Source organism: Oryx dammah, unplaced genomic scaffold (assembly GCF_014754425.2).
Source record: "Oryx dammah isolate SB20612 unplaced genomic scaffold, SCBI_Odam_1.1 HiC_scaffold_2, whole genome shotgun sequence".
NCBI classification, from domain to species: domain Eukaryota; kingdom Metazoa; phylum Chordata; class Mammalia; order Artiodactyla; family Bovidae; genus Oryx; species Oryx dammah.
The window spans coordinates 92423991-92440946 of NW_024070186.1; the positions used below are offsets into that span (position 1 = coordinate 92423991).

A 16956-nucleotide genomic window follows, 5' to 3' on the forward strand; every position below is an offset into this window, starting at 1 on the left:
GTAATAAGATCTATATTACACATGTGATCTATACTGTTCTTGCTTTGCATTTTTTACTTAAGAACCTATCTTGAAGTCTATGCTATGTTAGTATATAACGAAATTGACTGTTCTTTAGGATGTGGGCTTCCCTTGAGGCTCAGCTGGTAAAGAATCCACCGGCAATGCAGGAGACCTGGGTTCGATCCCTGGGTTGGGAAGATCCCATGGAGAAGTAAAAGACTACCCACTCCAGTATTCAGGCCTAGAGAATTCCATGGACTGTATAGCCCATGGGGTCACGAAAGAGATGGGTATGACTGAGCAACTTTCACTTTCACTTTCTTTAGGATGTGGCTGATTTTGAGTTCCCCTCAAAATAGAGCCTTAGTCAAGGTCCTGGCAGCAGGCAGCTTATTTGAAAGGTGATCCCTGGAAACAGGAGTGAGGAGATGAGACAGAGATGGAGGAAATGTCAATAAAGTGGTTACCACAACCAGAGCAACCAGAATGCAGTCCTTGGTGACCCTCTGAAGAGCCATGAGGAAATGTGCCCCAGAGTTATTCCACCAAGGGTGGGCAGCAGGCTCATTAGCCCATTGACTCTCATCGCCTACTGGTTGACAGCTGCCTTAGTTAAACTTCATACTTCGGGGCCTTCCTGAGCAAGGGCTGGGTAAGAGTCTCCCTTCAGAAAAAGCCCTGAGGGAGAAAACCAGAAACACAAGGCAGACACTTGAGACAGAATACCATCTGTATGCAAAGAAACTATCCCTCGCAGATGCATAAGTCTGAGGAAGTGGTGCAGGGCTCCCAAAGCTATGAACCCCATGGAATTCAACAATGGGAATGCATCCTAGTTATTCAATCCATCTCCTAAAGATGACATTTGAGTTGCGTCCTGTCTTTTGCTATTATAAATAATGCCATGAGGTGCATACACATTTTGTGCTTGTGCAGCTACTTATTTAGGACAAATTCTTGGAAGTGAAACTTCTGGGTAAAAGGGTAATGCATCAGTGATTTAAAAAAAAAATACTTTCTTCCCCTTTTACTAACATCTCTTAGTTGGATGTTGGCCAGTGTCTCTTTTTGCAAAGCTCGGGATCTTCCATTTGTTGACTGTAGACTCTTAAAGCGAGGAGTGGAAGAAAGGCCTGCATTACATGTGAGCTTGTTCAGATCACTCTCTGTCCTGCTCAAAGCCTTCCTCACTCTGGCTCAGTCACATGTCCACTCTCCTCCCACTCCCTGGGGTAGACAGTGAGCAGACCCAGTACCCCTGACCGGCTTTATACTCCCCTGCTCTGGTCCTTCCTGAGACTCAAACCTTCCCCATTTCAAGATATTAACCTAATAACATATCTTTTGGAGCCTCCCCAGACCACGCTCTCCCTCTCCACTTCCTACAGTATTCACTGTTATTACCTGTGTGGGGCTAAGCCATCTGGTTACCATTTTCTTTCCACTCGTATGTGACGCCCATCCCAGGGTTAAGCTTCTCAGCACAGAGGCAGTACCTATGTCAAGAAACTATCGTGTAAGGGACTAGGAGTCCCGTACTTGTTGTGGCTGGATACTTGTAAGCTGTAGAGGAGTTTCTGCAGCTCAAAAGAGGAGGAGGGGCATTGTCAGATGGCCAGCGTGGGATGCTTTATATATGAAGTGGGTGACCATGGAGACAGAGACTTCTTATGTCCCCTAGTATCCTTTCTCTTCCTCATTTTGAAATAGAACCATCTCAGCCACTCAAGTTTAGCTAGGTACCTGACCATCCAGTCAGCCACGCTTCTCAGCCTTCCCTGGTCAGCATGGCCATGAGAGGTTTGGCAGATGGGATGGAAGTAGAAGTTTGGCCAAAAGTAGAAGAGTGGGTTTGAGCAGAGTGACTAAAACTTTGAATCGGGTTACCTGGAAAATTGTCTTAATTCTTTTTCTTTTAACTATTGCTATCGCACAGAAGAAATAAATAATGTATTAAGGAAGGTGGAGTTCTTCATTTGGAATAATTATGAAAGAAGGTAATTAGAACCGATGTTAACCTAACCCCACCAGAGACAAAGGTGAGCCCCCCACGCACCCCGCAATGTCCCTGAAACTTTTGGCATCTCCCTCTGGCCACTGGTCCTAGACTCACATGGCTGCCTCCTATAAGGTCCCTCATTCTGCCCTGTCTGTCACTAGTCACAGTCAGGGAAGCAGGCTGGAGCCTCCACCAGTGTCTTTCCAAGACCAATTTGATACAGACTGGGTATTCTGATTTAGAGAGATGGAAGGAGAGAGGGGAAAAAAAAGATAACAGATGGTCTGCCAAAGACCCCCTTGGGGCCTAGGGACCCTCTTTTTTAAGAAGTCACATAAAAGCCTTTAGAAACACTTTTTTCCTCAAAGGTTTCACTTCCTCTTCTAGCCCTCACCCTGTTCCACCCACACCAGCCCATAGAGCATTCTCCAGATAGGGTATCACTTAACACCCCTGAGTTTTCACTCCTCTATGCCCCATCTTGAAGGGAAGGGGGACAGAGAATGTTTACTGAGCGTCCTCTGAGGGCCACACTCTAAGCAGGCATTTCATGAACAATCTCCCGTGGAGAACTCATCCCAGCCCTTGAGACAGGAGCCATCTCCACTCCGCAGAAGAGAAACAGGCTCAGAGATACCAACCAGATCTCATGCTGCCCCAAAGTGGTGAAGCTCAAATCTGGACCCTTCTAGCTGGAGTCCAAAATCTAGACACTTCTCATAATGGTCCAGGGCCTCTCGGCACAGAACTCCCTCTTCCATATCTTCTGCATTAAAAAGTCCTACACGTTAATGAAGGCCCAAATGTCACCACTTCTGAGAAGGATTTCTGGAATCCTCCTGAGAGGACTGCTTCATGCTATTGATCTCTTTTCTGAACCCCTCTTTCCTAACACTTTGGGAACTTATGTGCTCCCTCATTCAAAAAGCCCAACAGAGCATATATCCAGACAAAACTACAGTTAAAAAAGATACATGCACCACTACATTCATAGCAGCGCTATTCATAATAGCCAAGATGTGGAAAAATCTAATGCCCATCAACAGATGAACGGATAAAGGAGATGTGATGCGTATGTACAATGGAACACTGCTGCTGCTGCTGCTAAGTCGCTTCAGTCGTTTCCAACTCTGTGCAACCCCAAAGACGGCAGCCCACCAGGCTCCCCCGTCCCTGGGACTCTCCAGGCAAGAACACTGGAGTGGGTTACCATTTCCTTCTCCAATGCATGAAAGTGAAAAGTGAAAGTGAAGTCACTCAGTCGTGTCCGACTCTTAGCGACCCCATGGACTGCAGCCTACCAGGCTCCTCCGCCCATGGGATTTTCCAGGCAAGAGTACTGGAGTGGGGTGTCATTGCCTTCTCCAACAATGGAATACTACTTAGCCATAAAATAGAATGAAATAATGCCATTTGCAGCAACACGGATGCAACTAGAGATTATCATCCTAAGTGAAGTAAGTCAGAAAAAGAAAGACAAATACTATCTGATATCACTTGTATGTGGATATTACTTGAATATGGAATCTAAAATATGACACAAATGGGAACTTCCCTGGCAGTCCAGTGGTTAATACTTCACCTTGCTTGGTAGGGGCTGTGGGTTCAATCCCTGGTTGGGGAACTAAGATCCCACATGCCTTGTGGCCAAAAAACCAAAACATAAAACAGAAACAATACTGTAACAATTCAATAAAGACTTTAAAAATGGTCCATGTCAAAAAAAGTCTTTAAAATATGAAACAAATGAACCTATCTGCAAAACAGAAACAGACTCGTGGGCATAGAGAACAGACTTGTGCCTGCCAAGTGGGAGGGGTTTCGGGAGGATGGGGTTGATAGATATAAACTTTTATATATGGAATGGACAAACAACAAGGTCCCACTGTATAGTACAGATAACTATATTCAACAACCTATGACAAACTTTAATGGGAAAGAATATTAAAAATGTATATGTATGTATAACTGAATCACTTTGCTGTACAGCAAAAATTAACACAACACTATAAATCAACTGTACTTCAATTTAAAAAAAAGTCTCAAAAAAGAAAAAAAAAAAGCCCAAGCAGGGTGTTAGGCTACTTCTACCAGTTGACTCTGTGCTGCAGGAGGGTGCAGGGTTTCAGCTTCCCCTCCTAGCCTGTGAGCTTGCTAGGGGAAGGGATTGCGTTTTAAGAATCTTTGTAACACTACAGCCTGTAGCAAACATGAGAGGGAACATGGCAGAATGCTTGGATTTTTTTAAAAGTCTGGATTAAAATCCTGACTTTTATATGTCTTTGTTAGGAGACCTCAGGCAAGTTAACAAATTTCTCTCTTAGCAAACAGGGATAATAGTAACTATATAATAACCTCAAGGAGTTGTTGTGAGGAGAAATGAGATAACACATACAGAACCCTTAGGACAGTGCCCGACATCATGATAAGTAATCAGAAAAAGCTAATATTAATTGAAATAGAAATATTCTTAAACCACAATGAGAATCTGTTGGTTGGTCTCTCAGTCATCCTTTCCTCTGAGGTTCTCATTATTTCCCTTTTGTGTTGCTCACAGTATGTTGTTGGTTCTCACTCCAAACAGGGCCCAGAGACTCAAGCTTGGCCAATCTTAGACTCCTATTCATCCAGCCACAGGGACTGGCCCAAGGCTGGGCACATCACCCAAGCAGACCCAATCAGAGTCCTCGCTGTGTTTGACACAAGGAAACTGAGAGGTAGATGCTCCTTCTCATTGCTCAGGCTGCTAGCCATGTTCCGGGCAGACGCGAGGTAGAAATTTGGGATGGGTGGATGGAGAGATTGTGTCTGAAAGAGCTGAATCCTTAATTCCAGCTCTGCATTCCATTCCGTGAGCTTCCCTCCCCTTCCTTCTCACTATGTGAATGAATAAAATAATAATAACAAGTAACATTTCCATAGTACTTGCTATGTACTAGACCCTGTTCTGAGAGCTTTACATATATTAACTAATATTCACAATTTAATATTCCTATTTTACAGATCAAGAAGCTGAGGCATGGAGTGGTTATGTAAACTTGTTGAAGACTGTACAGCAAAATGGCTAAGCCTGGACTTGTAACCAGGCAGTCTGGCTCCAGAGCCCATGGTTCTAACCACTTCACTACATTGTCTTGCAACAAGACAATGTTTAAGTCTGGTTTTTCCTCTCTTGCAATGGAGAGACCCTCTCCTCCTCTTTTACCTGTAGAAGTCTCAGCGCTCAGTGGCTTCTCCTCTTCAGGCCAATCTCCACTCTCTGAGCCCTGGAAAGAAAACTCTTCCAGGCTGGAAAGAGACTGTAGCTCCTTTGGGGGGGTTCTGCACGGGGTGCTGTTGGTGCTGATGACAGCTGATACGCGGAGTGGCACAGACACGGCAAAGGGCTTGGAAATGTTCAGGGCCTTGCGCTGGTGACGGGGAGAAGGCTCCATTTGGAATAGGCTGCTGGTAAAGACAGATCTGCTGGGGCTGTCGTTTGAGGTGTAGAACATGCCCAGCATCTTCGGGGCTGTTTGCTCACTCTCGGGATCTTCGATGGGTCGGAACACCTTCAGCTGCTCAGGCGGGGCCCGGGCCTGAGCCCCCTGCAGCTGGCTTCGGTCTCCGCTCACATCAAAGCCACCCTCCGCCCCTGCTGGCATCCCTTCCTGGCCCCATTCGCCCTCCTGCTTGCTGAGGTCACAGGAGCTGCCAGTGCTAGTCGAGTGCATTTTCGCTGCTGGGATGAAAAATCCACCAGTGGTGACGGTTCGACTGAAATTTCCTTTGGTTTCTTTCCCTAGTGAAAAAGCAAACAAACCTGGTCAGCAGTCTGAGTACAGGCCTCACTGCAGAGATTTCCAGGAAGGGCCAGCATATAATACTTGAATATTGGCAAGACTGGAAAGGCACAAGCATGCTAATAACGGTATGTTGTTGTTGTTTAGTCACTAAATCGTGTCCGACTCTTTAGTGACCCATGGGCTGTAGCCCACCAGGCTCCTCTGTCAAAAGGATTTCCCAGGCAAGAATACTGCAGTGGGTTGCCACTTCCTTCCGCTGGGGATCTTCCTGACCCAGGGATGGAAGCTGTGTCTCCTGCGTTGGCAGGTAGATTCTTCACCACTGAGGCAGCAGGGAAGCTCATCAATAAGGGTATAGCTATCCTAATAAAGACAGGTACATAACATTTGGTTGACAAGAGGAAACATGTGCACAGAATTTTGTTATGATATCTTGATAGAACCTTCTGCTGTTGTGTCACAGGTATCATAGTCAAACCTATGGTTTTTCCAGAGGTCACATATGGATGTAAGAGTTGGACCATAAAGAAGACTGAAAGTCAAAGATGCTTTCGAACTGTGTGCTGGAGAAGACTCTCTTAAGAGTCCCTTGGACTGCAAGGAGATCAAACCAGTCAATTCTAAAGGAAATCAACCCTGAATATTCACCAGAAGGACTGATGCTGAAGCGGAAGCTCCAATACTTTGGCCACCTGATGTGAATAATCGACTCACTGGAAAAGGACCCTGATGCTGGGAAAAGTGGAGGGCAGCAGGAGAAAGGGGACAACAGAGGATGAGATGGTTGGATGGCATCACTGACTCGATGGACATGAGTTTGAGCAAACTCTGGGACAGGGAAGGATAGTGAAGGACAGGGAAGCCTGGCATGCTGCAGTCCATGGGGTCAAAAAGAGTCAGACACGACTGAGCAACTGAACAGCCACACATGTATCTGAGTTAAACTTTGCAGGTAGAGCAGTTTCCAAAAGAAAGATACTGCTGAAATGGCTAAACGGAATAGTCATCCACCAAGCATTAAATGTAGATCATGAAAAAATAAAAAGATGATGAAGTGAAGTGAAGTTGCTCAGTCATGTCCGACTCTTTGCGATGCCATGGACTACATGTAACCTACCAGGCTCCTCTGTCCATGGGATTTTCCCGGCAACAGTACTGGAGTGGATTGCCATTTCCTTCTCCAGGGGATCTTCCTGACCCAGGGATTGAACCCAAAAAGATGATGGGAGATGACAAAATGATGTTTGCTCAAAATGAAGGTGAAGACAAAAAGGCCAAAATAATAAAGTCTTGTTTCATTTTAAAACTTATTTAAGTTTTCTCTGGCAGATGGACCCAGACAGGGGTTAGATTTCCCAGCAAGGAAAGAGATGCTGTCCTCAGCTAGACCTTTCCACCTTTTCCCAGGCTTCTTCCTGCTGATTCAGAGGCTCAGAAACTAGAAATGTAAATTAACTAAATGTTAGAAAGCACAGCTGTGAGGAGTGAGTTCCTGACTGACTTAGATGTGAAGGCAAAGAAAAGACTGTATGGGAAATAACGAAGCTGAGGGGACAGCAACCGAATTGCCAGGGATCTGGAAAAGAATTCTCACAACGTGCTACATCTTAGATAACATTGGATTTAAAATGCTTAAAAACACTCTGTAGGAGAAGTGTAATTATCTCCCTGAACACATGAGGAAACGAGACTTGAGAGGTTAGATAACTTCCCCAAAGCCCACGGAAGTGGTGACCTAGCTTTTGAAATATTAAATTCTGCAAAACTGGGCAAGAACTGCCCCCAAGAGGCTTCAGAACCAAGTAAACTGATGAATATAAAGGTGAGAAAATGCTAAAAGGATCATGTCCGTTTAAAAAGACCTCATGGAATATTTTACAAGTTTAGAATTATTTTTTGGAAGTTGTTTCTAAAGATTTTCTGTTTTGTTTCAGGCTGCCTCATTTATCAAAGAGCAAAATATCTTGTATTAAAGGGACTGGAAAGTTATGGTTTAAGTATGGGGGAGTTTAAACAGCCTGCTGCTAGGGAAGCCCTGGGTCTTGCAAGTTGTAGCAATGCTTGCTAACTACAAAAATGCTTGTCAGCTTGTTAGTTAACAGACACAGAAGTGAGGGCAACAGCACATCAGTCTCTTAAGGCTGAAGCTGTAAGAACCACCGTGGTGAGGTGCTGCTTTGGTGACGGGTGTCATGCGGCTGTGTGTGCGTCTACTCAATAAGCGAGGATCAGCTGTGGGCCAGGCTGGTGCCTTCAGTGCTTAATAATGAAGGAAGGAAGGAATCTCCCAACTCAGAATCCTGAATTGACAAACACAATGAAGCCAATGCCTAGGGAAACACGGAAACTCAAAACTCTTCTTTATGCCCCAAGAGGAAGCCACTTTTGCCTTAGTTTTCAGGTGTTGATCTATTATCTGCTTCAGGATGGAATGTAAAGAGGCTGTTGTCTCCAGCTACGGTTGGAGGAAGGCTGGAGAAACAGGCCTCTGGGAGAAGGGGCTATGCGGGTGTCTGAAGTTCAGGGGCAGGGAGGAATCTGGGCCTGGGGGATTGCGTGTGAGCTAGACTGGCGATGAGCAGCTTCTGGGGTTGATGAAGCAAGTCCTGTGTGGGGGCACCACTCCTCCAGCTGTGATCCCCAGTTCCCAAGCCAGCTGTGAGATCTTACCTTCCACAGGCACTGAGCACAGTGAGTCCATGCTTTTAGCTGGTCGGATGGTAGCCTTCTCCACTAAAGAAAAAAGAAAAAAAACATCCCTGGTGAATGCACTTTCGGAGGAAGTGTTTAGAACAATAGGTCAGACTGTAAGTACAAAAGAGAAATTTCTTTGGGAAAATTTTTCAAGTATTTATAAATTTCCCTGTTGGAAAACATTCTCCATGCCACCTTAGATGTTCTCACTTTCTTTAGGGGACTGACCTTATAAAAATAGGGCAATTATAGATCAAAGGTTTATTAACATTTTACAGATAAAGGTAGATTACAATTTTGTCACAAAGCTCTGAGCCAGTGAGGAGTTCTGAATTCAATTTTACTTTACAGAAAAGATTCAAAGATTCATCCATAGGGTAGAACCCATGGGGCTCCAGCTAACGCCTCCTAGATGATGGGCCAGGCAGCAGGATTCTTGACTGTAGCCACATTGCTCAACAACCAGAAATTTAGTACAACAGGTGAGAGGGTTCAGGGAACTTTCCCCTCTGTCTCTCAGGAGTCACCTTTTCCCTGTGGGTCACCCTTCTCCCACAAGCAGCTCTGCTTCTTGCTCCCCTAAAGCTCTCACCCACCAACCTCACCCTGGAGCAGATCCCAACCAAACCTTTTTGGAGCACCTACTATGAGCCTGAAGGACTCTATGCATCTTTGTAAGCCACTTAAGGAGGTTTTCAGAAAAGTGTGAAAATTTATTAGTCCATGTATAGGCATAATCATCTCTTTTCAGAAAGCCAAACTGGCTGGAAGGTAGTTCCTTCCAGGTCAAACTTGCTAGGATGGGAGAGAGGGCAATTTAGAAGCTGGCCAGGGCTTCTAAAGTAACTCTTTAGAAGTGGCTTTAAGGTAACTTTGGATCCAGACAGATCTGACTTTGAATCCCAATTCTCCCACTGTTGGTCTCAGATAAGTAGCTTACCTTTTTGAACTTTCATTTTTTTGGCGTGAAAAGGAAGAAAAGTAGAGCTGTTATGAGGACAAAAGGAGTAAGGCATATAAAGTAGGTTATATTAACCTAGAATCAAGTAAATGCGGACAAAGTCATTATTGTTTATTGTTGTTGTTGATGATGGTATTCAAGATAAACCAGGGCTCAGCAACAAGGGAGAACCCAGGAGATGGCTCTAAGAGAAACACTCAGAGTTGCCCTAGCCCCAGTTGGGTCCTAACTCACACTTGTTTAATCCCTCTTTCAAAATTCCTTTTTTCCTTCTTGGTCCACATCCTGCTTGTTTTGAGAGGCTCTGAATTAACCCCTTAGCCTCCCAGGCTCGGAGCTTCTCTGCCTGGGGCCCACTGGGCTCTGGAAGACTTAGCAGTGGTGATGCCAAGACTGCCTTCCACCTCCTTCCTTTCAGAAGTAAGCAGAATTCTCATCCTTGGAAGAGCGACTATTTCCACAAGTTTACAAAATGACTTCTAAAACTGCTGGCCATTGGGACTTCCCTGCTGGTCCAGTGGTTAAGAATCCACCATCAAATGTAGGAGACATGGGTTCGATCCTTGGTGGGGGAACTAAGATCCATATGCTGTGGGGCAATGAAGCTTGCTCGCTGCAACAAAGAGCCTGTGGGCCACAACAACCAAGACTCAACGCAGCCAAGTAAACAAATATTTAGAAACAAACAAAAAATCTTGCCTGGACAGCCTCCTTTCATTCATGTATTCGTTTTTTCTTTGGCTACACTATACAATTTGCACGGTAGCTTCTCTGGTAGCTCAGCTGGTAAAGAATCTGCGTGCAACGTGGGAGACCTGGGTTTGATCCCTGGGTTGGGAAGATCCCCTGGAGGAGGGCATGGCAACCCACTCCAGTATTCTTGCCTGGAGAATCCCCATGGACAGAGGAGCCTGGCAGGCTACAGTCCATGGGGAGTCAGACACGACTGAGTGACTAAGCACAAGCACATATGTAGCTTGCGGGATCTCAGTTCCCTGACCAGGGATTGAACTCCAGCCATGACAGTGAAAGTGCCGAATCCTAACCACGAGACCACCAGGAGATCTCCAAGCATGTATTCGGCAACAAAATTTTGCCTGGTGACCCTGAGTGCCAGAGAACAGACAACAGTTCTGGCTGCAGGGCCATCAGTGTTCACCTTTCCTGTGGGACCCTCTGTCTGACAATGAAGCTCCTTGTGGCCCCAGTGGACAAAGAAGGGAACAGTCTCCAACAATTCCCTGGCTCCTTGTCTGGACAGTGGCTAAGCACTCAAGGCTCTGTGGCCTATGACTATACAGGTGTCCCTCAGTATTTGCAGAGGATTGGTTCCAGGACCCCCACAGATACCATAATCCACTGGATGTTCAAGCTCCTTATATAAAGGGTGAACTACAATCAGCCTTGTCTACCCATACGTCCCACATATGCAGATATGAAGGCCTAACTGTAGATATTGATTTATTCATTCAAAGACCTGAATTTCCCTGGTCTTTCAGGAAAGCGCTTTGTTTGTTTGTTTTGCTTTATTTACTTCTTTCTTTTTGGCTGAGCTAGGTCTTCATTGCAGTGTGCAGGCTTCTCATTGCATGGCTTCTCTTGTTGGAGAGAACAGGCTCTAAGCACACGGGCTTAGCTGCTCTGCGGCAAGTGGGATCTTCCCAAACCAGGGATTGAATCCATGCCCCTTTCATTGGCAGCTGGATTCTTAACCACTGGACCACCAGGAAAGTCTGGCTAACTGTATTTAGATTATTTTTTTCTGCCTGGGACCTTGGCCTCATGGAAATGCACTCACCCGTTTTCTTTAGGTCCTTGAGTTCCCTCTCTTAGATGATCTCTGTGGCTTTATTTCCCTGCTCAAAGGAGTTCACTTTAGAGGGTTCCCTAGAATCTTCCTGTTTGATAATATATTGACACAAATTCCAGTACACATGTGTCTGGGAGACTTCAGAGTTTATGCGTCTCCATTCAGTCAGTACCCAAGTTTTTCTTACCCTTTCAGTCAGCTCAGTTCGGTCGCTCAGTTGTGTCCAACTCTTTGTGACCCCAAGGACTACACCACGCAAGGCTTCCCTGTCCATCACCAACTCCCAGAGCTTGCTTAAACTCATGTCCATCGAGTTGGTGATGCCATCCAACCATCTCATCTTCTGTCATCCCCTTCTCCTCCTGCCTTCAATTTTTCCCAGCATCAGGTCTTTTCCAGTGAGTCAGTTCTTCACATTAGGCCAAAGTATTGTAGTTTCAACTTCAGCATCAGTCATTCTAGTGAATATTCAGGACTGATTTCCTTTAGGATGGACTAGTTGGATCTCCTTGCACTCCAAGGGACTCTCAAAGAGTTGTCTCTAACACCACAGTTCAAAAGCATCAATTCTTCAGCGCTCAGCTTTCTTTATGGTCCAGCTCTCACATCCATACATGACTACTGGAAAAACCATAGCATTGACTAGACAGATCTTTGCTGGAAAAGTAATGTCTCTACTTTTCAATATGCTGTCTAGGTTGGTCATAGCTTTTCTTCCAAGGAGCAAATGTCTTTTAATTTCATGGCTGCAGTCACCATCTGCAGTGATTTTGGAGTCCAAGAAAATAAAGTCTGTCACTGTTTCTGTTGTTTCCCCATCTATTTGCCATGAAGTGATGGGACCAGATGCCATGATCTTTGTTTTTTGAATGTTGAGTTTTAAGCCAGCTTTTTCTCTCTCCTCTTTCACTTTCATCAAGAAGCTCTTTAGTTCCTCTTCAGTTTCTGCCATAGGGTGGTGTCTTCTGGTAGCAGCTTATTTGTATTTCTCCCGGCAATCTTGATTTCAGATTGTGCTTCATTCAGCCCAGCATTTTGTATTATATATGAAATATGATATACTCTGCATATAAGTTAATAAGCAGGGCGACAATATACAGCCTTGATGTACTCCTTTCCCAATTTGGAACCAGTCTGTTGTTCCATGTCCAGTTCTAACTGTTGCTTCTTGACCTGCATACAGATTTCTCAGGAGGCAGGTCAGGTGGTCTGGTATTCCCATCTCTTGAAGAATTTTCCACAGTTTGTTGTGATCCACATAGTCAAAGGCTTTGGCATAGTCAATAAAGCAGAAGTAGATGGAACTGTCTTGCTTTTCCTATGATCCAAAGCATGTGGGCAGTTTGATCTCTGATTCCTCTGCCTTTTCTAAATCCAGCTTGTGCATCTGGAAGTTCACCGTTCACATACTGTTGAAGCTTTGCTTGGAGAATTTTAAGTATTACTTTGCTAGTGTGAGATGAGTGCAATTGTGTGGTAGTTGGAACATTCTTTGACATTGCCCTTCTTTGGGATTGGAATGAAAACTGACCTTTTCCAGTCCTGTGGCCACTGCTGAATTTTCCAAATTTGCTGGCATGTAGAGTGCAGCACTTTCACAGCATCATCTTTTAGAATTTGAAATAGCTCAATTGGAATTCCATCATCTCCACTAGCTTTGTTCACAGTGATGCTTCCTAAGGCCCACTTGACTTCACATTCCAGGATATCTGGCTCTAGGTGAGTGATCGATCACACCATCGTGGTTATTTGGGTCATGACGATCTTTTTGTATAGTTCTGTGTAGTCTTGACACCTCTTCTTAACATCTTCTGCTTCTCTTAGGTCCATACCATTTCTGTCCTTTATCGAGCCCATCTTTGCATGAAATTTCCCTTGGTATCTCTAATTTTCTTGAAGAGATCACTAGTCTTTCCCATTCTATTGTTTTCCTCTATTTCTTTGCATTGATCACTGAGGAAGGCTTTCTTATCTCTCCATGCTATTCTTTGGAACTCTGCATTCAGAAGAATGTATCTTTCCTTTTTTCGTTTGCCTTTAGCTTCTCTTCTTTTCTCAGCTATTTGTAAGGCCTCCTCCGACAACCATTTTGCCTTTTTTCATTTCTTTTCCTTAGGGATGGTCTTGATCCCTGCCTCCTGTATAATGTCAGGAACCTCTGTCCATAATTCTTCAGGCACTCTGTCTATCAGATCTAATCCCTTGAATCTATTTGTCACTTCCACTGTACAAACGTAAAGGATTTGCTGTATGGAGGTCATACCTGAATGGTGTAGTGCTTTTCTGTACTTTCTTCAAGTTAGGTCTGAATTTTACAGTAAGGAGTTCATGATCTGAGCCACAATAAGCTCCTGGTCTTTTCACTGACTGTATAGAGCTTCTCCATCTTTGGATGCAAAGAATATAATCAGTCTGATTTTGGTATTGAAAATCTGGTGATGTCCATGTGTAGAGTCTTCTCTTGTGTTGTTGGAAGAGGATGTTTGCTATGACCAGTACATTCTTTTGGTAAAACTCTGTTAGCCTTTTCCCTGCTTCATTTTGTACTCCAAGGCCAAAGTTGCCTGTTACTCCAGGTATCTCTTGACTTCCGACTTTTGCATTCCAGTCCCCTCTGATAAAAAGAACATCTTTTTTGGATATTAGTTCTAGAAGGTCTTGTAGGTCTTCATAGAACTGTTCAACTTCAGCTTCTTCAGCAGTACTGGTTGGGGCATAGAGACTGTGATATTGAATGGTTTGCCTTGGAAACAAACAGAGATCATTCTGTCGTTTTTGAGATTGTACCCAAGTACTGCATTTCAGACTCTTCTGTTGACTATGAGGGCTACTCCATTTCTTCTAAGGGATTCTTGCCCACAGTAGTAGATATAATGATAATCTGAATTAAATTCAACCATTCCAGTCCATTTTAGTTCACTCTTGCCATCTCCTGTTTGACCACTTCTAATTTACCTTAATTCATGGACCTAACATTCCAGGTTCCTATGCAATATTGCTCTTTAGTATCTCCTATTTCTGTTCCATTTTCTAAACATGGTTAAACATCCCTTCACCTGCATCCCCTCCCCACAAAAAACTCCAGTACTATAAACATGGTAAATCAACTTTTAAAATGTTCTTAATTATGAAACTTAAAAAAAAGATTTAAAAATTATTTGAATATGTTAATCCACTGCTTTCCTTTTTTCACAAGTATATTTCAACAAATAATGAGGCTACCCTCCCCGACCCAGTCTTTAATTTCTAGGGTTTCAACAGCACTCTTCTAGTGAAACATGGCCACTCAGGCAATAGTCAAGGTCACAGAGAGCTATTTACATTGACACCGATGGTTCTTTAATTTCACCTCTGCACCCCATCAAAAGCCAGCCATCTTGATGAACTACTTCTGACTAGCTTGTTCATGAGATAGCAGTGGTTTTCAACTCTGGCTGCATATGGGAATCTCCTGGGGAGCTTTTAAAAAGTTACCAATACTCTGACTTTATCACAGTCCTCCTGACGCAGAGCTGCTGTGGGTGTGAACCACATCCTGTGGGTGACTCTGAGGTGCAGCCGAGCTGAGGAGCTGGCCAGGGACGTCCTGTACATTCTATGAATTTACCACTGTTTGATCCAGCACCTGGAGCTTCTTCCTTTCGAAAACCACACGGGGGTGGAAATCTTCTAAGTCATAATCAAAGCAAATCATTCATTCTATTTTTATTCAATTGCTTTGTTCTTTTAACTTTTTGGTACTTGGTGAACCTCTTACACTGTGGCACTAATTCTGTAACTGAAGTTCTCTCTGATGTGCTTCAGCAAATCTATCACTAGATCAGGAGTTTCTTGCCAGGTACACCCCTTAAATTCTCCTTTGAGAATCCTAACGTCTGACTTGTATCTGGCCTCCCATAACTCTGGCGACCTGTCCTCTTCACCTGGCTATCTCCCCATTTTGTGAAATAAATTTTCCCCCATATAATGGATATTACAGATGGGTGCCTAGAATCCATTTCCCTTCCCCTTCTCACAGAGCCCTGTCCAGCTTGGGTGTACCTCATTCCTCACCCAACAGGTATAATGCCATTCCTCATGCCAGTGATTGGTTCAGGAATCCAGTCCTAAGCTGGTCAGCACACAGCACTCTCCTGGCCATAACGATCGACCCATGTGACTAAGTGAAGGCTACTGTTGTGGGGTGGGGGGTGGGGAGGGCGACAGACACTTAATGTGGAGGTTCTGGGAAAGAAGGGTCCCTGCACCAAAAAGCAAGCTACCAGAAATGATGTTCTTTCTCCTGGTCATAATGATAGTCAAAGGTAAAACCTAGAACTATTAATACTATGCCCACTTTGTTGCTGCAAAGGGAGCCAGTCTGAGGATAAAGCTGACCCTCAGAGGAGGGCATAGCTGAGGAAAACATGGAGAAATGGAAACACAGCCATTGGACTAAATCGTCCCTGAAGCTTTCCCTACATCTGGGTGTCCCAATAAGTTACCTCCTTGCATAAGCCAATAGAGTTGGATTTGCTCTTACTTGCAGCTGAAACCAAGCTTCCCAGGTGGTGCAATGGTAAAGAATCTACCTGCCAGTGCAGGAGACGCAGATGTGGGTTCAATCTCTGGTTTGGGAAGACCCCCTGAAGTAGGAAATGGCGATTTGCTCCAGTATTCTTGCCTGGAAAATTCCTTGGACAGAGGAGCCTGGCGGGCTACAGTCCATGGCGTCCAAGGAGTCGGACACAACTGAGCACACACACAACCTCAACTATACCTGGTGAAATCCCCATTACTTCAGTAGGACAATGTGATGACTTCTAACATCTGTGCTTTATGATCGTTGGCACACAATTATAACCAGTGTTGAGAAAGGTTCTTAAAGATATTCTCTCAATTTCCTCTACAGATATTAGTTTTTTTCCCCCAAAAGCTTTATTGTTAAGAATTTCAAACATTCAGAACCATTGAAGGTTCACATTTTGCCATATGTTTGGTTCATCTATTTCTAATCTATTTATCTACCTACATACTTAAATTTTGCAGAATCATTTGAAAGTGAGTCTCAGTATTTTGACACTTCATCTTTAAATACTTAACTTTAGCATATGCCTCTTAAGCACCAGCAAACTATGAATATTTACCATTTTCAATATCATCTAAAATCTAGCCTATTTATCCTCAAAATTATCTTTTGTAAAAGAATTTTTTAAAATATATTTTTGGCTGCACTGGGTCTTCACTGCTGCTCGTGGATTTTCTCTAGTTTTGGCGAGCAGGGGCCACTCTTCACCGCAATGTGGAGGCCTCACACTGTGGTGTCTTCCCTTGTTGCTGAGCACGTGCTCCAGAGTGTGGGCTTTAGTAGTCGTGGCACACAGGCTTAGTTGCTCTGCAGCACGTGCGATCTTCCTGGACCAGGGATCGAACTCATGTTCCCTGCATTGGCAGGTGGATTCTTAACCACTGGACAACCCGGGAAGCCCTGTAGTCTTTTTTATTTTTTCAAACTAAGATTCAATCAAGGTTTGCTCATTGCATTTGAATGTTTACCTTTTACTACTTGTTTTCATAACTATTGCTCTCATTTTTAAAAAGTCATGCTTTTAGTCTGTAACACTAAATGCCACTGTGGCAAATTTCTTTGGCCTTCCCTTTCTGATACAATATTCAGCTTGATTGATTCTATTCCCCATTTTATAGTGGTTCCCTTGGTTCCCTC

General features: G+C 44.1%; 1 protein-coding gene across 1 annotated transcript in view; it reads right to left on the reverse strand.

Annotated features, from left to right (window-relative positions):
• ARHGAP31 (Rho GTPase activating protein 31) overlaps window positions 1-16956 on the reverse strand; it is a 122068-nt gene that overhangs the window by 11035 nt on the left and 94077 nt on the right. The window contains exons 9-10 of the mRNA XM_040250962.1: window positions 8458-8520; window positions 5208-5783 (exon numbers count right to left, since the gene is read on the reverse strand). Of these exons, the coding sequence (XP_040106896.1) occupies window positions 5208-5783; window positions 8458-8520 (639 nt within the window). The remainder of the gene's footprint in view (window positions 1-5207; window positions 5784-8457; window positions 8521-16956) is intronic.